At 38.3% G+C, this 21686-nt stretch overlaps 2 protein-coding genes across 11 annotated transcripts in view; one reads left to right on the top strand and one right to left on the bottom strand.

The window, feature by feature from the left end:
- LOC134211039 (anion exchange protein 2) overlaps positions 1 to 21686 on the top strand; it is a 270760-nt gene that overhangs the window by 172124 nt on the left and 76950 nt on the right. Inside the window, exon 1 of one of the 10 annotated variants that reach the window (XM_062687589.1) lies at positions 9511 to 9781. The exons of 8 other annotated variants lie outside the window; for them this stretch is intronic. The gene's annotated coding sequence lies outside the window, so the exon portion shown is untranslated. Of the gene's footprint in view, positions 1 to 9510; positions 9797 to 21686 lie in introns of those variants that run through there. One more of the 10 variants, XM_062687587.1, reaches the window with a different exon arrangement.
- Positions 17018 to 18310, bottom strand: LOC134215312 (testis-specific serine/threonine-protein kinase 6-like). Its single transcript, XM_062694527.1, has one exon. It carries the CDS (start codon positions 18119 to 18121, stop codon positions 17072 to 17074), a length of 1050 nt encoding a protein of 349 aa, XP_062550511.1. The 5' UTR covers positions 18122 to 18310; the 3' UTR covers positions 17018 to 17071.

Genomic DNA, 21686 nt, shown 5'->3' with positions numbered 1-21686 from the left:
CGGGTACTTCCAGGGCCTGGTTCCCTTGGGGAAGTGGCCAATTTTCATTCAATCTTGGAACCCATCTTGCGACATATCAAACTTCATGATTTTGCAAAACAAGTACACTGGAGCACATTTCGGCGATTTTCGATCGAATTGGTCACCCTCCGGGTACTTCCAGGGCCTGGTTCCCTTGGGGAAGTGGCCAATTTTCATTCAATCTTGGAACCCATCTTGCGACATATCAAACTTCATGATTTTGCAAAACAAGTACACTGGAGCACATTTCGGCGATTTTCGATCGAATTGGTCACCCTCCGGGTACTTCCAGGGCCTGGTTCCCTTGGGGAAGTGGCCAATTTTCATTCAATCTTGGAACCCATCTTGCGACATATCAAACTTCATGATTTTGCAAAACAAGTACACTGGAGCACATTTCGGCGATTTTCGATCGAATTGGCCACCCTCCGGGTACTTCCAGGGCCTGGTTCCCTTGGGGAAGTGGCCAATTTTCATTCAATCTTGGAACCCATCTTGCGACATATCAAACTTCATGATTTTGCAAAACAAGTACACTGGAGCACATTTCGGCGATTTTCGATCGAATTGGTCACCCTCCGGGTACTTCCAGGGCCTGGTTCCCTTGGGGAAGTGGTCAATTTTCATTCGCTCTTGAAACCTATCTTGCGACATATCAAACTTCATGATTTTGCAAAACAAGTACACTGGAGTACATTTAGGCGATTTTCGATCGATTTGGCCAACCTCCGGGTACTTCCAGGGCCTGGTTCCCTTGGGGAAGTGGCCAATTTTCATTCAATCTTGGAACCCATCTTGCGGCATGTCAAACGGGTTGCAACCTTTCCGAAATCCAAAACTAAATAAAATCGCGTTTTCAAGAGCACGCCACTCAATATGCAAGCAACGCACAACGGTCATTTTTATTATTTCACGCATGCTGCGACGCATAAACAAATAATAAAGATGACAATTGTCATTTTTATTATTTCAGCTTTGCTGCGTCGCAGCATGCGTGATATAATAAAAATGACAGTTTTGCGTTACTTTCGTATCGAGTGGTGTGCCCTTGAAAACGCGAGTACTTTGAAATTTGGATTCCGTGATGAGTGTCCTTATCTTTTTCTCTCTCTTGCGCCAATAGTTGCGAATCCCATATAAAATCAATGGGATTTGCAACTATAGGAACACGAATAACAAAATATCGCAACTATTGGAACGTTGAATAATTGGAAAGTTGAATAATTCCCGAATAACGCTGCTCCCACAACAAGATTACTTTTGACAGACTTTGAAAAGTTTTTGACAAATGTCTTATCGCTCAGCGATTTTTATGACCGGGTGTTTTTGACTTTCGAACTATTCTTTTCAAGTTTAATTTGAATTCAAATCAGGAAATGAGACGCAGCCTAAGAAATCCAGTTTTTATCCTAGAATTAGAATTGCTCCTAGAAAACTTCAAAGAACTTTTATTAGAATTTGTTTGGTGTTTTGATCGAAAAAAAATATAAAAACTTCTTTGAAAATATTTTAAATTTTTGGATTTTCTCTTGGAATTTCTTCAGATATTATTTTAGTAATTCTTTCGGAAATTTCTCCTGGATTTACTTCAACAACTCTTTCAGAGTTTTTTTTCTCGGGGATTCTTCCATTGTCATTGGGAAATGAATCAGAAAATTACGTCGAAAATTCCAACATGACTTTATTTTAAAATTTTAATACGGATTTTAACAAGAAATTCCTTCGTGATTTTCTTTCAGAACTTCTCCAAGAAATTATTCAGGACTTGTTTCATAAAAAAAAACTTTTAAGAATTCTGTCTGAAAAAATATACCGGAGAAGTCCCTGGAGGTTTTATTTTGTAGTATACCTTAAGAAATTTGGGGAATCTATAGAAGGAATTATAGAAGTATTCTTGAAGCAATTTCCGCATAAACTTCTGAAGAAACTGAAAAGCAGATAAAATTCCAGAGGCGAAATTTTGGTGGAAGTACCAGGAATAAAAATTGGGGGACTTTCGGAAGGAATTTCTGAATTGCCGGGAGAATTTCAAATGTATATAACTTTCGCGTGCATTCCAGAGGAATTTGTTAAGGAATTACTGAAGAATTTGAAAACGGACCCAGGTGGATTCTTGGACGAATGTTCAGGAAATACCTGGAGGTATTTTTTGGAGGAACTCGCAATTGAATTTCCATAAGTATTCGTATACAAAATTCTGAAAACATTTCCGGAAGAATTCCCGGGAGTGGGTAGGAGTTGGGTTTGAAATTCTATGTAGCATTTGAAAGAAGTTCAGTGGACATTTCTGGGGTGTTCTCGAAGTAATTGAGTGAATAGTTCTTGGCGGAATTTCTGGAGGAACTCCAAGGAGAATTTCAAGAAAAATTCCTTGAGGAACAACTGGTGCACATTCTAGGGGACTCTCCGTAAAAAATCTAAATAATCCCCATGTACGTTTTTGAAGGAGTTCACGGGGAAATTTCGTAACAGCTTCTATATATTTTCTAGACTCCAGAGAAATTTTTTATAAAGGGGGAGGATTTGCTTTAGGAAGTTCCGAAAGAATTCCTGCAGGAATCTCCAGAAAAATTACCAGAGGGATTTCCGAAAGAACGCCGGAGGAATTCTGCATGCCTGTAGAATTTTGATGGAGCTTTTGTAGGAATTTCGGGAAAAATTCTTGGAGGAACTTTCGAGGAGTTCCTGTATGATCTTCTCGAAGAATTCCTGGAGGACATTCCCAACAAATTTTTGGTGGAATCTTCGGAAGAATTTCTGGAAGAACTTTCGGAGGAATTCTTGGAGGAACTTCTGGAGGAATTCCTTAGGAACTCGTTGAAGAATTGCTTAGGAATTCGTTGGGGAATTCCAGGGATAACTTCCATAGGAATTCCTGGAGGAACTATCAGAAGAACTCCTGGAGGAACTTCCGGAGGACTTCCCGGAGGAACTACCGGAGGACTTCCCGGAGGAACTTCCTGTGTAATTCCTGGAGGAACTTCCGTAGTAATTTCAGAAGGAACTTTTGGAGGAATTCGCCCTCATGGGACAGTTGATGAGACAGCGCGCCCACCCGTGATACAAGGTGCAACACTCTTGAACAACTACGTTAAGCACTGCTTTCCTCTTCCTCCAGAAGAATTCCTGGAGAAGCTTCCGGAGGAATTCCTGGAGGAACTTCCGGGGCACTTCCTGGAGGATCTTCTGGATGAAATCCTGGATGATTTTTTGGAGGAACTTCCAGAGGACTTCCAGGAGGATCTTCCGGAGGAATTCCTGGAGGAACTTCCGGAGGAATTCTTGAAGGAGCTCCCAGAGCACTTCCTGGAGGATCTTCTGGATGAAATCCTGCAGAAACTTCCTGGAGGTATTTCCGAGGAATATCTGAAGGAATGTCCAGAGGTATTTCTTGATGAACTTCCCAACAAACTCGTAGAGAAACTTCCTTTAGAATTCGATTAGGAACTTTCGAAGAAATTCCGGAGAATTTTTACACTTGAAATAAGTTTAAATAGCAAAATTAAAGGGGCCCTCCTTAGCCTAGCGGTAAGACGCGCGGCTGCAAAGCAAGACCATGCTGAGGGTGGCTGAGTTCGATTCCCGGTGCCGGTCTAGGCAATTTTCGGATTGGAAATTGTCTCGACTTCCCTGGGCATAAAAAGTATCATCGTGTTAGCCTAATGATATACGAATGCAAAAATGGTACCTTGGTTGTGAAAACCTCGCAGTTAATAATTGTGAAAGTGCTAAATGAACACTAAGCTGCGAGGCGGCAATGTCCCAGTGGGGTGTGTAATGCCAATAAGAAGAAGAAGAAGAGAATAGCAAAATGAAATATGAGTGACGATCCTATCTTTGATAAAACTTCTACTCAGTGAATCCAACTGTTGATTCCCAATAAACTTGAACACGTTTTCTACTGATATATTCCTAACTCGCAAGATTTAAGCGTGGCTACGAGTCATCGTCATTATGGAAAGCACCAGAAAAGTATTGCCAAAAAGAAGAGATCTCACATCATTATCACTGATGAAAAAGGCCTCTGTCTGATTACATTATCATTCAAGGTTTCAAGACACGATGTCCATTGGATCACATTCTAAAACAAATGCCAGATTATATTATGTGACGCGGCACTAAACAAAAATAGTCACCATATGATACCACCACGACATGATATGTCTTTGGTTGAATCCGAGGGGAGTGCTTCAAAACTGTACGGATTGAAACAAAAAGAAAGTAGATTTAAAAAACCTCACGTCCAATTTTATTTTGCTAACATATTTTATTATTTCTCCTTTCAGGTACGTTATAGAAGAAAAGTTCAACAATGGAATACTGTCAAAGGTGCGCATTTTTATATAGGTACAATAGTTATATAGGTATTTGCATATAACAAAATTGAGGATTGGGAAGATATTTTTCTACATAAATTAGCAAAAAGTACTCTATAGAAGAACCATGTTAATTATTCAAATCTTTTTTGATATAATATATGGTAAAAAATTAATCTTGGTACATTTCAAAGCTGGATTTCCAGTTAGCCTTGTGAGCCAAGGCGTAGGTTTGCCAATCTGAAGACGGCGAGTTCGATTTATAAGTCTAAAATCTTAATAAACCTTTAAAATTGTTGTATGGACCGTCACGTTTCTCTAACATCCCCCTCCCTAAAAGCGTGACGTACTTTATGAATGGACCCGCTGATGATCAGGATTTGAAATTTCTATAAGAATGGACGAAAAACCATTTGAACGAAGAGTTTGGATTTTGATCTTCATTTTTTTGCCTTTCTCGTATACAAAGTATATGTAAAGGCTATAGGATCACTCCAAAACCGAACTTTTTATAGAAGGCTCAGAGACCCATAGTGTTATATACCAATCGACTCAGCTCGACGAATTGAGATGATGTCTGTATGTGTGTCACGGTGTGCCTGTGACAGTTATTAACGAAAAAAATGTCCAAATGTCCAGGAGTCTGCTATGAAAATTTCAAAATATTTCATCTAGGGAATCGAGAGTTATAGCAGTTTCAAATTCAATGATTTTTGCGATCAATATTTCACTAGTATGAAACCTATATACCGAGAATTTCCTCATGATTACATCCAAATAAATTATCATCAAATATGCAATTTGCAACCTCAACCAACTATAACCTCAAACCTATTCTTTGAATAATAGAAAAAAAATAACAAAGGATGTTAGAGATAATATTGTTCTAATGTCAATGACAAAATAGACAATACAACCACATTACAGTATTCAAATTACAGAATTATTGCACTTCAATCTACTAATCATACCAAAGTGTGAATATTGTCTATGACAGACAAGTAACTACACTCTGTATAATGAAATGCATCTTAGTTCAACAAGTCAGTTAAGACGTTCCGAAGTGAGGCACGTATACTTGTCATTGACATTAGAACAATATTATCTCTAACATCCTTTGTTATTTTTTCTTCTATTATTCAAAGAATAGGTTTTAGGTTATAGTTGGTTGAGGTTGCAAATTGCATATTTGATGATAATTTATTTGGATGTCTTCAGGAGGAAATTCTCGGTATATATGGTTTCATACTAGTGAAATATTGATAGCAAAAATCATTAAATTTGAAACTGCTATAACTTTCGATTCCCTAGATGAAATATTTTGAAATTTTCATAGCAGACGCCTGGATATTATATCTTTCGAAAGGCGAGTTCAGAATGGATGGACATTTTTTTCGTTAATAACCGTCACAGGCACACCGTGTGTGTATGTATGTGTGTGTACAAAAATGTGAGACACACTTTTTGGTACTTAGCATTATCCAATCCAATAAACAAGTTGCAATCGACGCGGATTGCGGTCTAGTTGTTTCCTATTGAAAATTGGCTTGATCGGTTTGAGTTCCAAAGTTATTAGAAAAACATTGTTTTTTGCCAAGGGTCCCCCCGTGGGAAAACATTTTCAAAAACGAAAAAAAAACTTTTTTTTTTCAAAGATTGCAACAATGCATTCAAATGACCGCAAATGGATATGAATTGATGGAAAAAGTTAAATCTATCCCCCTAAAGTGCTATTTCGACCTCTCTTATGTGTTTTTCTTATTTTTTTTTAATGCGTGAGAAAGGCACCACCAACGCTAGGTGGATTGATCTGGGTTTTTTTCAATGCTATCGTAAATATAAATAAATAAAATCGAATATACATTAGAATATAAATATTAGTCTATTCTTGAGTGATACACGGTCATACAAATACCAACTTTGTTTTATATACCTATATATAAATAGATTTTATAGCAAAAAAGATTCCACTTTTTTATCTCATTAAAAAGATTCACTTAACCTTCTTTAGAATCGCTCTCGTCTGTACTTTTCGCTAACATACGTGCTAACTGTCAAACGCAATTGTAAAAATCATTAACCTATCGATTCGCTTTTCACTCCTTAGTTTTTTTTTAATTTTTATTGAATAAAATACAAGATAGATGAGCTGATAAAACGCAACAGGGTTATGGTTTGCTGATAACTACCAACGATTGTATAAGAATCAGAACTCCCCAGGAATTCGTTTTCTGTTTGGAGCATAATTAGTCTCTTTCGCTAAAGTGGAAAATCAAACCTCAAGGTTGAAATAAAAAAGAGCTCTCGGAAGATGGCAACGTCTCGTAAGGAAGACGTACGGTGGTATAAACCGAGAACGCGAATAGAAAATAGCAGTAATGCGGCCGACAGCATTGTTAAAAATCTTTTTTTTCCAAAACACCGTTTCACTGTTGTAATACACCTCAAGTTGAGTGTTGGACCTCGAGCTTAGCTGCCAGTCACATCAATCCCACACCGCTACACGTCAGCTGACAACGAGCGGTGGAACGAAATCGTGATGGAAATCATAATCCGGATGTTACACTCGTTGAGTTGTTTTACATTAAAAGTTTCCGTGATTACCGGGGTGTGAAAATGCAGAAAATGACTTGGTCTGATGGGAAAGGCTGACGTGGTCATAATGAAGTTTCCTATTAATGGATATCATTATACATTAGCTGTCGTGGGTTTGCTATTAGGTACAAGTTTTACATGAAAATTGGGTGGAGGCGCCTAGTTTCTTTAGACCTTTGCTAGTTTCGATATTATATGATTGCGATTGTTTAACTCACAGTAGTTATTCAATTAGTACGAGTTCGTAAACATAAACATTCGATGATTGATATTTCTGAAACGGAAATAACTTTCTCTCTTATTAGTACGAAAGCCAACTAAGCACTCGTTCAAAATAATTCCCACTTGATTGCTAGCACGAACCCACAACCTACCCCACGTGATGAGTTTGGCACTTTAACACATCAGGTGGCGGCCTGGCACTGGTTCATTTGTACGTCTTTTCTTCGATCCTCTTTTCATAGTGTAGTGCCGTAGGATAAGAACGATATTTCAATCTACGATGATGGGGGGACCATCAAAAAAAGCCAGCTTAATGGGGTCTTTGCCAGGCCAGTCTGTAAGAGCGCTGCTCTGGAAATTGCATCATAATGAGGTCTAGCGGGAAGCTCCCGTAGATTGTGACTAGAAGAGGGGTTCGATTTCTTTCAATTAATTTACTTTTCTTTGGACATAATTGCTTCCATAAACTTCCAAAAGTTTTTTTGTTTTGAACCAATTCCACATTTTTATAGTTTCAATGCTTGATAAGTTTCAAGCTTGAGGCAAACTACTTTCCAGTTGGGACGTACACATAATGAGAATTTTCGCGTCCAAACAGAGCATACATATGTAGGTATTCAGGACTATATATTGGACGACATTGAAGAGTGTATCAGTAAATAGTGAACCTCTTCTGACACACCAAGAGGCAAGACGTGAGTAGGTTGGCGACCGGTAATATTTGGTGTGGTGGATAGAAAATTGTCGAGAGCAGTGGGGGGTGACAGAACCTGCGAAAACATTCGCAAAAAATAACAAGTGGGTTGAGGTTTGGAGATTTCGAAGAGAGTAGGAAGAGAATTCCGGGTGCTCTCAGTCCGCGGTTAGAAGTCCGCTGAGAGCATATAGTTGGGAAGCCAACTCACAACGTAACGAGATAAAAGATTTACTCACGTGTGTGATTGAACGCATTACGGAGGGCATGAAAATCAAATTTCAGTGCTCCCAATCAAGATCAACGCTGAAGTGACATATCAATAATATCATACCAGATAAAATGCGTTAAAAAATCTAAAATAATTAACATGCTTGTTATTTGTTATTGCAAATATAAGTTCCTAGAATGTTTTTCACGACCTAAACATTATACAAACTCTATAACATTAGTTATAGTGAATAAATATAAACTTTAATATTTTGATTAATTAATTAATATGTGACTTAATATGTTTTTTTCAGCACGAGTTGTATGTTTATCCAAAAAGGCTTGCCGAGTTGGATATACTACGAGTGCTGAAAAAATCAAGTTTTGCACGCTATTTTTCGCAATGACGATAAATGGGCTTAAATATGATACATCTGTACCAAAACTGTACGGTACAATTTACTTCATATGAACATTCTTGCCAAAAAATAACGTTTATGCAGAGAACAATCAGATTCCATGTTAACGTGCAACATTGCCTCGACAAACCATGAAGCGATAGATTAACACTAATTACGTAAGTATTTTTTCTGGGTTTATCAATCCCACCTCCGCCTATGTAAGATTTTCTCAAACAAATCATTTTTTATTTATATGGAACGTAAGAAAATGGCAACCCCCCCCCTCCCCCATAAGTGCTTACGTAATAAGTGTACGACCTCTTAGAAAAAATTAGATGTCATGTCCACAATTTGAGGGTTTGAATTATGTAGCTTAGCTGGATATTTAAATAACAAACACGAAGATATGGAAAACTAAAAACGCCTAGCGGCACTTACTCAAGTTGTACCACCAGCCTTGAACTGTATATATAGTTAATTGTTTATTGTTCACTAATAAAATGAAAAATGGCAGACGTTTGCCTCAATAAGCTTTCCGCAAGGTTTCCCGGTAATATAATATCGCTGCGTTTTTAAATCTCGATTGGTATCTATGTTTTGGGATTTTTTTTTCAAGTGTTGAGATACACACAGTTAACAATTGAGGTAAAAATACCACTCAAAATTCTTGTTGTAGAAAGATTGGAATCAAAGGCCTGTAGACCCTGTCCCACATACACTTCATGTGTTTCGTTATTCGAAGAATTTGTACATGGCTTTTTCTTTCGGAAATCCTTCTTTTCCATCCCCGTCAACACATGGGCTACACCACGTGGAAAATCTGTGACAACCCTCAAAAGGAATAATTCTCCTGTTAGGGTTCAAACTCTCTCGTTTTTTTCCGCAAAGTGTGGCTCCAGCCTGGCATGCCGCGTGCTCAACGCAATCCGGCAAGTGAGAGAACTCCCAACCGCGCGAGAAGAACCAACCCGATTCATGACCTCGAAATCCGAAAGGAAAAGCGTCAAAAACGAATTTTCCTCATCCAGCTCAGCTCAGATATGATTGAAACTCGGACTGGTAGACATCATCGCGTGAACACGTCGCGTGCCATAGGTGTGTCTGAAAGTAATTGTGCTACTGCAGCCTACATCCTCGCTCTCCCGATTGAACTGTGTGCGACAGGACTGGGCAGATTCCCATAGGAAACAAAATTGAGCTATTTCTTTTATCTGGCAGCACCGATTCGCGGTCTCATCTCGCGGTTAGCCGAAAAACCATTCGCAAGTTCGAAGTGAAAAAACCAGAAGGATGCCATACACAAGCGGCGGAGGGAAAAATAAGTAGCTGGAATATTGGTGAAGATTCTTAGTGACCTAGCCACCCGGAGGGAAAGTGAAAATTCTCCACAAGCAAGCGCATCTTGGCACTGAATCTGCAGACGATTGTCGTCACTGAAGTTTGGCACCGAAACGGGCCGTGAATCTATTTTTGATTGATGGCAAACAACGGGTTGATTTGATCAGATGGTTCCCATCCCACCATATCGGTGTCCTTTCCTCCTGGAAGTTGTTATTCATTTTCTTTTTTTATTCTCAAAAGTTAGAGGGGTTGGAACAAACCATTAATGGTGTTTGGTTGACATTCGTTAAACCTCAATCAATACCAAATTCAATATTTATTAAGTGTGATTAAAAGTTTGAAGAATCTACTCACCATAGAAAAACGTTATTTCGGATATTCAAAAAGATTTCTATTTTTATCTATAAAATTGCAACAAAAATGACACAAACTATCATGATTCATGACTGACATCGTAGTGGTAGTTGTTGATAAGATACAAAAAACACATTTGCTGATTGATATGAGCTACAAAATTACGATGTTATGAAATCTGTCGCTAAATCGATAAAAAAAATTTCTGCAAAAATTGGATAACCAGATGAAAGCATACTTCTAATATTCTAACATTGTCACAGTTCGAAAATTTATTTATCTGATCTGAAAGTTGTAATGGAAGAAAATGACATCTTTGACAGGTTAAGTTTTATTATTGCCAAGGGGTTTCATTAAGCACTTCCCTCTTATCAACTGAGTGGTTTCTGGCATTACAATATTAACATTATTACGGAGAGGCTCCCGAAAGCTGCCAGTGATTTTACCAGAAAACAATGAAGTTATTCCACGAAGAAAAACCCAGATAAATCAACCTAGCGGTGAAGGTGCCTATTTTGTGCATTAAGTATAATGAGAAAAACATGTATGAGAGAAAATTAGCACTGTGGAGGAATAGATCCCATATTTTTTTTTCATTTTTTTACAAATGGGGACCAATATTTTGCAGCAGGTTCTCGGATTTAAATCAAACAGTAGTATCAAACAGAGAAAAAAACATTTGTAGTTTTTTAAGGACGAACTTTCGGAATCCAATTTTATTCCACTTCTCGTTTTCAAGGGCACCACTTTCAATAATGAAACAACGAACATCGGTCATCTTTTTATTCCATGCGACGCAGCAAGGCTAACATAAAAAGATGACAGTTAAATACACATTGCTTCTTTGTAGAGATTGATGCCTCTGAAAATGCGAGGGGAAATTTATTTGGATTCTGAACAGTTTCACCTTTAAAGAAGCGTGGTTTCCCTTAGTAACCAACCGTATTTGGTGCTTACAAATATGAATGTAAATAGATATGATGACCCATTGCAAACCGATTCAATTGAATTTTGAAATGACAATAAGGTGTCGATGAAACGATCAAAATGGTAGCATTCTGTTATGTAAATTTCATTTACATAAGATCATGAAACATATTTTGAACCCCAAATGCATAAATTTTAGACATCCCCAATATTTCATTCAAATTTGAGTTTGAGAGTTTTATTGATTAGTTACGCTTAAGTGAAGCCTCAAACTTCGATCGACGCCTCAGTAGATAGAATCATGCATTTTAAGTTCGTAATTCCGTTCTAAACTTTTTGTGTATAGGCCTTATACTATAGGGTGTCGGTAAGTAAGTTTTAGTAAAATAATGTTTCTGTCTACGGTTTTTGAGCCTGCGTTGGGAATAGAACCCTGCCGGTAATATCTAGTCCCTAACTTTTCGTAGACTATGAAGCATAACACATTGCAACGTTTGTTTGCATAAACATTGAGTGACTGAATGTGTAACTGTGGCGAAATCACGGCGGTATTGATTTCATTTCATAATTTAAGAAAATGTATGATGATGATGATGGTCCCGCCACATACCCCTACAAAGGTTTGAGCTGGACGATTCACCTTGCCCGTAACTTGGGAGGGGAATGAAGTGTTGACGTAGTACTTACTTAATGAGAGGCCGTCGACTCAGCGACACCCTGATAAGTACCACTGAGTTGGATATTGGGGAAGGTATTCCTTTGGTCAGGATTTGCCTGTAGCTGACAATTTGACCATGGTAGATTTTACACCGTAACACACCACGCAAAGGTGTCTACCCAGCGTTACGAGGCATTATCTCATCTCTTTACTCAATTTCGTAGAATAGCACATTCCCAGATAATAAAGGCAGTTAATTTCACGAAAATCAAAAATGTTGGTTAAGCAGAATCTTCATTGGGTTTATTTAAGTATTTTTTTATGCTTTGCAAATAGTTTCATTTTGCGATTCATCGGTTTCTGTATCGAATTGTTTTCGGGGTAATGGCCTTTGGGGTAATGGATTTCAGGGTAGCGTTCCATTCTGGGTAATGGGTTTCGGTGCGCGGCGGTGTGAATCGGCGTGACCTAATTTCTTCAGGAGTTACTATACGAATCCCTCAAGATGATCCTCCACAAGTTCGTTGGGAAGTTCATCAAGTTCCTCTGGACATTCCTCCATATATTCCTCCGGAAATACCTCTGGGGAGTTCCTCCACAAGCTGTTCTGAAAGCTTCTCCAGGAATTCCTGCGGAAGTTCATTCAGGCATTCTTGCGGAAGGTCCTCCATGTATTCCTCCGGAAGTCCCTCCAGGATTTCGTCTGGAAATTCCTTCGAAGTTCCTCCAAGAATTTATTCAGAATTTCCTCCAAGAACTCTTAAATAAGTTCCCCCCGATCCGTATAGTTTTGTTTATAAAACAACTGAGCCTACTAAATAAACGATTAAAAAAAAAGTTCCCCCCGGATTTCCTCTGGAAGTTCCTCCAAGAATTCATTCGGAAGTTCCTAAAGGAATACTTCCAAGAATTTCTCCAGAAGTTCCTCCAGTAGTTCTCCAGAAATTCCTCTGGAAATTCTCCCAGAAATTCCTCTGGAAGTTTTTCCAGGAATTCTTGAAGAAGGTCCTTCGGAAGTTCCTCCAGGATTTCGTATGGAAATTCCTTCAATGTTTTTCCAAGAATTCTTCTGGAAGTTCCTCCAGAAATTCTTGCGGAAGGTCCTTTAGGTATTCCTCCGGAAATCCCTCCAGGATTTCGTCTGGAAATTCGTTCGAAGTTCCGGAAGCTCCCACAGGAATTCCTCCTGGGATTCCACTGAAGTTCTTCCAGGAATTCCTCCAGGAACTTCCTCCGGAAATTCATCCGGCAGTTCCTAAAGGAATTCCTCCGGAAGTTCCCCCAAGAATTTCTCCAGAAGTTCCTCCAGGAATTCCTCCGGTAGTTCCTCTAGAAATTTCTCTGGAAGATCCTCCAGGGATTCCTCCGGAAGTTCCTCCAGGATTTCGTTTGGAAATTCCTTCGAAGTTTTTACAAGAATTCTTTCGGAAGTTTCTCCAGAAATTCTTGCAGCAGGTTCTCCAGGGATTCCTCCAGAAGTACCTCCAGGATTTCGTTTGGGAGTTCCTTCGAAGTTCCTCCAAGAATTCTTTCAGAATTTCCTCGAAGAAATCTTAAATAAGTTCCTTCAGGAATTAGTTTGGAATTTCTTCCAGGAATTTTTCAGAAAGCTTCCCCAGGAATATCTCGGAAATTTTATCCAAGAATTCTTTCCAAAATTCCTAAAAATCCATCAAAATTCCTCCAGCAATTCCTTTGAGGTTTTCTTCAAGAATTTCTTCCCAAGTTCCTTCAGGAATTCCTCCGGGAGTTCGTCCAGGAATTAGTTTGGAAGTTCCTACAGTAATTCCTCCAGAAGGTCCTTCAGGAATTCTTCCGAAAGATCCTCAAGGAATTCATTTCGAAGTTCCTCAAGGAATTCTTTGGGATGCTCCAGGAATTCCTCCGGTAGTTCCTCCAGAAATTCCTTTGGGAGATCCTCCAGGGATTCCTCCGGGAGTTCCTCCAGGATTTGGTTTGGAAATTCCTTCGTAGTTCCTCCAAGAATTCCTTCAGAATTTTCTACAAAAACTATTAAATAAGTTCCTCCGGAAGTTCCTCCAGAAATTAGTTTGGAATTTCCTCATTTCAGAAAGCTTATCCAGGAATTTCTCGGAAAGTTTCTCCAAGAATTCTTCCCAAAATTCCCAAAAAAATCCATCCAAATTCTTCCAGCAATTCCTCTGAGATTTTCGTCAAGAATTTCTTCCGAAGTTACTTCAGGAATTCCTCCAGGAATTTGTTTGGAAGTTTCTACAGGAATTCCTCCGGAAGGTCCGCCAGGAGTTCCTACCAAACGACCTCAAAAAATATCTTCCGAAGGTTCTCCAGGGCTTTTTCGGCAGTTTCTTCAGGAATTCATCCGGAAGTTTCTTCGTAAGGTCACCCTGGAATTCTTCGGAAAGCTTCTTCAGGAATTCCTCGGAAAGTTTTTCCAAAAATTCTTCTCGAAATTCCTAACAAATTCCATCAAAATTCCTCCAGCAATTCCCCAAGAAGTTTCTTTAAAAATTTCTTCAGAGGTTCTTTCAGGAATTCCTCCTTAAGTTCTTCCAAGAATTGCTCCGGAAGTTCCTCCATCATTTTCTTTAGAAGTTCTCACAACAATTCCTGCAGCAGTTCCTCCTAAAGTTCCACCAGAAATTAGTTGTAATTTTTCTCTTGAATTCTTAGCTTCTCCAAGAATTCCTCGGAAAATTCCTCCAAGAATTCTTCCCGGAAGTCCTACATAATAGACATCAAAATTCTTCAGGAAATTTCGTCAAGGATTTCTTCGGAAGTATCTCCATGAATTAATTTTGATGTTCCTCAGGAAGTTCTGCCGAAGGTCCCTTAGATAATTCAGATAATTTCGAGCAGACAATGTCATTGACTGCGAGACTTCGAGATTCATTAAGGAATATTAACTCATTCAATTCCAGTTCCCTCCATGATGTTCCACGAAAGACTTCAAGAATGGAACCGCATGTAACAAAATATGGCTGAATGAGATTTCATTCGCCGCGTTTAACGAACTTGTTTGCGTTTACCGATATTTCAGCTTAGTACCAAAATAGGTGATACAGCTTTTTAACATTTTCATCGGTAATATTTTTCACAGTTTTCTGTCATTTATTCAAAAATCACCGAGTTTCAATAATTTTATTTACAATGGACTTCCTGGAGGATTTCTCGAAAAAAAAACTTGAAGAGTTGTTGAAGAAATTTTTATGCGAAATGAGAAAAGGAATTCCTGGTTTGAATCACTGGAGACATTTTTAGATGAAATGTTGAATTAATTTCGAATGGATTTTTGTGATGAGTTCCCAGAAGATATTCTCAAAGGAATTACTACACTAAAAATAATTTTGAACATTTGAGTCATACAATTTCATATAGCCATTATTTGGAAAACACCATCGTTAAAAATTTTGTGAGCCACACATAAATATAATTATTGGATTTTTATCAGTGTAAAATAACTTCTGAAGAAATTAAGTGGGAAATTCAAGAAGTTGAAGTATTTTCGAAGGGAGTTTATAAGAAAAAAAAATCTTTTTGTGTTTGCGTTTGAATGAAAATATCAAATAATTTCAGACCGAAACACTCAAGAAATTCTGATAGGACTTTCTAAACGTGTGCTATGGGGAATTTCTGATTGATTTCTTAGACTGCATCTCATCCATATTAAAAATGTTTGTATCAGCCTAGAACAGTTAAAAAATTTAAATTTGTGTTTTCTAGTTCAGGAATCTTTCTACAAATCTGGAAAATTAAATTTCTGTTTCTTAAAAATTACGACCAAATGTTAGCGGTGTTTAATTTGGTAAATTTTAACCGTTTCTGGCAAAGTTTGCATTTAACACTAAGCTTTATAAAAACCTATCAGTTAATTTTTTGCAACAAGAAAATATCTCCTTTTCTACAAAATAGGCAAAATTTACCTTTCTCGCTTCCATTTTTAGTCACCCACATTTGTGAGCTTTTTCGTTATAGTTTCGCCTCCCACATTGCTTTCTTCTCTTCCTATTCGTGTCTGCCTAGATAACAAAGGATATCCATTTGACGCCAGACGCCACCTTCTATCCCTGCTTTCAATTAGGGAATCAATTACAGATTTTTTGCTTCACCCCAATAGTAAAAGAAACCACACATTATTTACGTAAGGATGTAACGGGGTTTGTATTTTTCAAACATACGCTTTCCCTCATGCTTATAAAATTAATGAACTCGAATGATAAAAACAAATCCCTTTCTTGGGGGAGGGTGTTGGGCTGTTTGAAAAACCCGGGAAAAACCATTACGTAGTTATTGCATCGTCCCCTCACCGAAATCGATCAATCCTAAACTAGCATGCATTAGTAAGTAGGTACCACTTACGGCTAATATTTTAGCACCAAATCATCTCAAAGCCTAATTGATTTCATGCGTAACGGTTGTTTTCCTTTCTTGGTTCATTGATTTGTTCACCACTTGGGACTGCTTTCCGTGAAATAAAAAGGATAGCCATGTAGGAGAGGACGAGTTTGGTTCGATGAAAATCCTGCCACGTTTGTAGAAACCTGATTTTTCGCAACGTCGTTACAGAACTACAAGTATTTCGATTGCCAATTGAGTGACGTAATGTGCTACGTAAATCATCGAAAATGATTTCCATTTTGATCACTTTTCCCTGTATTAACCTACACATTTAAATTCAGTCGAAAAGAGCTGGGTGTTTTTCTGCGTTTAATTCTGGCAGGAATGTATTTTATATGTAGGCTCATGGGAGAAGTTTTTTTTATGATGGAACCGTCTTGCGTGAAAATCGTGCGATAGAAATATGCTACCACGAATATTTTGTTTTATTGTACCCGTGGCATATGAACGAATTGTTGGAGCTGAATGTTTGGTAAACTTTTCTTTGATCTTTTTTCGGATTGATGCATATTTGTAGATGATTTTATCACGACATTCCCAAGCGTGAGAGGGCGGATTCTCGACTCAGGGTATAATGTATATTGCTTGCATTGCATTGTGCTTGCAACAGAATATGCAAACATGCAACGTGGGCAGCTAAAGCTTTTCATAACTGTGCATCTGCATTTGTAACAATAAATTATAGAGTCGATATGTTAACTACCATAAGGAACAACAACAAGCAATAAGTCTAGAATAAGAGTATATTTTGATTCTTTAGGTGTTTTACTTGAATGTCTGGTTTAAGTTTCACATGAAACAAAACAAAATGGATTAAAAAATGACAAATATTCGACAAGTCTAACCAAGGTCCCATAAAGAAGAAATGTCATCGCAACCGTGATAAATAATTCAGAATATGTTACCTTTTGTATCGAAAATATATAATTAAAAATTTAATTAAAATAGTATTGGATCAACAATGGCACCCAAACTTGGCCTTAGGCTCATTTCGATCACTCTTGCTCTTTTTCCCACAAAGCTCCCCTAGCCTTCCTTGTTTCTCCTTGGCCGAGCTCTCATCGATCCAACCCAACTCGTACAGCTGCTTCAGATCAACTCTTTCGGATGGGTCTGGATTTAACAGTTCGTAAACCATTCGCTTAGCGGCCAGACTCAGTTGTTTGTGCACCGATTCTTCAAACCCATAGTTTCGGTCACGATGATCTTCCACCAGCTTCTTCAGGTTTCGATCGTCGAAAGGCATTGTGGCACTTAGCATGATGAACAGGATGATCCCCAAAGACCACACATCGGCATGCATCGGGTTGTATGGTTTACCGAGGATAACTTCAGGAGCGGCATACGCCGCCGAGCCGCAGTACGTGCTGGAAAAGTTACCATTCTCTTCGCCGCAAGCTCTAGCGAAGCCGAAATCAGCAAGGAGAACGTTGTCCTTTTTGGAAATGAGAATATTCTCACACTTCAGATCCCGGTGGGCAATGTCAATAGAGTGCAAGTATCGAAGCGCACTCACTAACTGTGCAAACCACCGTTTGGCTTGACTCTCCTTCATAACTCCGTTCTTGTTGATGTACTTCAGCAAATCTCCACGTTCGGCATAATCCATAAATATGAACACCATTCGTTCGCGTTTCAAAATGCTGTGCACCCTAATGATGTGCGGATGATGAATCTTCATCAGCACGCTGAGTTCGCGCGGGAAAAATTTCTTAACGAATTCCTCGCTGGCCTTGCGCACGTCGATGACCTTGCAGGCAAGCAGATAGACGTTTTGGTTCTTGCTCGTATACTTTGCCAGTCGGACCGAGGAGAAAGAGCCTTTTCCAATTTTGGCGCCTATGTGGTATCCATGCAGGTTTAGTGCACGGGTTATGGATGAGTCGGAACCGAAGATGCTTTGCTTCTGGTTCGATGAAGCTTTGCTGATGACACTGGGGTTTGTGTGTTCTCCCATCGAGCCACCACCGGACGTGTGACCTTCACTGTGAGCCTTGGAGGACATTGTTTCACAATTTGGAACAATTTCGTTGCATTCGAATTTTACTGATACCGGAAGCAGGGATGCGGAAGTGTGGAAGCCAAAAATTTAGACTCGGTTTGAACTTTTCTCCCGAAACTGAATGCCTAAACCAGTTGAGACAATTGAGATAATGACCGAACGAAAACAGATTTTGAAAAGTCAAAGGTGACTGCGATTGGCGATAAGGGGTTTTTGTTTTCGCGAAATACATTTGGATTGCGGTTCATAACATTATTGGTGCCTTTTTGTTTCGCTCTCTTGTGCTACCCACACTAATGATGTTGTTTCTCGTTCATCATTGTGTATTTATTAAAATTTGGAAGATTTATTTCGGCCTGACCCAATTATACTGGAAAGTTTCATAATAATGTCTTCCTTAGCATAACGTTTAGACTCATATTCCGAACATGGGCCTTTATGTGCTCTAAAATTTAACTATCAATGATTTTTCGTACTGAGGATGAAGGTTGTGAATGAATTCACGATTCTATGGAAAGAATTAAGCGAATTAAATGGCATTACGTACGAGAGTGTTCGGAATATGAGTCATGTTCCGAATTGGAGTCAAAACGGTACCTTGCAAAAAATTTACGCCAGATTTTGGACTCTTGGATCTTTCGTGATTCCCACTTTTTCGAATACACATGGGAGCAAAACCTGTAGACAAAAATCTGTATTAGGGTGTCCCAAAAAAAATCGATGTTCGAAAAGTTGTGCTGCTCAACCCTGAAATGAAAGATCATTTTTGGATCATGTCTGGATCATTTTTGTAGAACAAACCGAATTTCTAAAAAAAATCGTTTAGAGGTCGCGCCAGATCGATTTTTGAAAAACGAGCCTTTTTTAGGTAAAAAAACAAATATAGGGTCCTTTCACATTTTTTTTAGGGTCACCCATTCGTTCTATATTTTTTTATTTTTCTGTGGATCTTTGCCCATATTCTCCATGAATTAGTTTTTGGTATTATGCGTTTTTACAGTCTGCAGAACTTTTTAAATATTAAAAAAATACACATTTTTTTGACGAATTTCCGAAGTTACTTCATCCTAACACAAAAAATATTTTTTTCTCGTTCGGAAAAACTTACATACTACAAAGAGCTATTTATAAGGAGTATTTTCAAATAAAAAGATCCAAGAAATGTTGTTCTGGGGCTGAGATATTGCAGTTTTAGTAAATAGTCAAAAAGTGTACAAATTCGATACTTTTTGTTTACATGTTATAAATTCATCAAGATTGCGAAAATATTTTAATTTAAATTAAAAACCATTCAAAAGCAAATAAATGGGAATATTTTCTAGGTAACATAGCTTTTCTTTCCGATGGAATTGGTTACCTGAATTACAGGATTTGGTCGGAGTATATGGATGGAGCCAGTTATCGAATGATATCACACCCAACAATTAATATAAAACTGCAATATCTCAGCCCCAGAACAACATTTCTTGGATCTTTTTTTATGAAAATACTCCTTATAAATAGCTCTTTGTAGTATGTAAGTTTTTCCGAAAGAGAAAAAAAATATTTTTTGTGTTAGGATGAAGTAACTTGGAAAATTCGTCAAAAAAATGTGTATTTTTCAATATTTAAAAAGTTCTGCAGACTGTAAAAACGCATTATACCAAAAACTAATTCATGGAGAATATGGGCAAAGATCTACAGAAAAATAAAAAAATATAAAACGAATGGGTGACCCCAAAAAAATTGTGAAAGGACCTTATATTTGTTTTTTTACCTAAAAAAGGCTCGTTTTTCAAAATTCGATCTGGCGCGACCTCTAAACGATTTTTTAGAAATTCAGTTTGTTCTACAAAAATGATCCAGACAGGTATATCTTTCATTTCAGGGTTGAGAACCATAACTTTTCGAACATCGATTTTTTTGGGGCACCCTAATCTGTATACAACTTCGTGGGAAATCAAAAAAAAACATGGAAAATCAGAAAAGTGTTCCGTGGAAAATCAGAAAAATTTTCCGCGGGAATTCAGGACAATTTTCCATTGGATATTCAAAAGAAATTCAGAATTCAAATGTATCTCACAGACATTTTTGCATCGGCGCAACGTCGTACAAAATCTGTAATGCCGCTAATCTAAAATGATCTACGCCGATTCAAATTAGTAGAAGTCATCCAAATTTTCCGTGGAATTCCGGGGTTTCCGTCAAACTTGGGAAGACTTTTCTCGTGAAATTCTGGAGAATTTATGTTCTTATTCCGGAAGAAGATTCGCGAGCGAATAATTTCCCATGAACATATGACAAAAAATTCCTATCAAATTCCGAACAAATTCTTACGGAAATTACGAATAATTTTCCGTGGATATCCGTAAGCCTTTTCCGTTGAAATCAAATTTATGAACGAGTAAGAACCGTGTGGCTGTAATTAATTTGACCGACACCCATCTGGCTGGAAATCTTTGGCCGAAAATGTAATTTCGCCAAAATTTACATACGGCCGAAAATATCGTTTGGCCAACCTGGTCATTTGGCCGAAATGGTAGCTTGATAGCATTTTCGGCCAAATCTGCTGAGGCAAACAACTTTTTCGGCATGTCTCATTCGGTCGAGTGTAGCTTTTAGGCAAATAAAATACTACAACTTCGGACGTATGTCTCTTTCGGTCGGCTCGGTCGGTTGGCTCAAACCACTTTCGATCTAATAACCGCTGCGACCTAGCGATCAATTCGGCCACATGGAATTCGGCTAGACGATTTACATACGTCTGAACGTGTTATTCGGCTTTCCTCCGACTGGATGGGTCATTGGTACGAATGAAACTCGACCTAAAACCATTTCGCTGAAAGCCACATTGTCGAAAGTTGTTTGACCGAATATGTCATTAGGCCGAAAATGTAATTTAGTAGTCATTTGATCGAAATGGTTGTTTGGTCAAAGAGAGCATTTGGCCAGAATGATCGTTTGGCAGAAAAGGCAATTTTACGGAACGGGTCGAAATTTCTGGCCTTATTAGCGTTCACCAAATTACATTTTCGACTATATGACCTGTTCGGCTAAACTACATTTTCGGCCAAATGAAATATTCAGCTACATGACCTGTACAGCTAAACGATCTGTTACGACAAACGCCTTTTTCGGCAAAACTACCAGTTCGACCGTAAGCCACTTTCGGTTGAAAAACGATTTCGATTAAATCACCGTTTTCGACCTCCCGTGGAATTTCTTATGGACAAAGCATTGCGAATCCAAAAGGAATTTCCTTCAAAATTTCCGAAAAAATTGCCACTGAAAATCCGAACAGTTTTTCGTGAAATTAAAAAAAAAACCGTCAAAATTCGGAACGAATTTTAATGGTCAATGACGAGAGCTCTTGTACTTTAATGGTCAATTATGGCGCTGGCCATATGCTCACGGTCTATCGGGGATGGGAAGGAATTGATGATGCAATCACTCGCCACGAGTTCATGCGGAATTTTATTGGAATCTGGGGGTTAGGTTCTATGGCAGAGGCTCGTCTTGGTTAACGGATTGCCAATGTGATAGTAATGAAAGGCATATTCTAATTGAATGTCGGAACGAGCTTTTTCGC

This window comes from Armigeres subalbatus, chromosome 2 (assembly GCF_024139115.2).
Source record: "Armigeres subalbatus isolate Guangzhou_Male chromosome 2, GZ_Asu_2, whole genome shotgun sequence".
Taxonomy (NCBI): Eukaryota; Metazoa; Arthropoda; class Insecta; order Diptera; family Culicidae; genus Armigeres; species Armigeres subalbatus.
The sequence above is the reverse complement of the archived record's forward strand: the minus strand, read 5'-3'. Positions and strand labels throughout refer to the sequence as shown.

What these genes read in the sequence shown, in the direction of transcription:
- LOC134215312 (XM_062694527.1), bottom strand. Translation starts at nt 18,121, where the DNA reads ATGTCCTCCAAGGCTCACAGTGAAGGTCACACGTCCGGTGGTGGCTCG.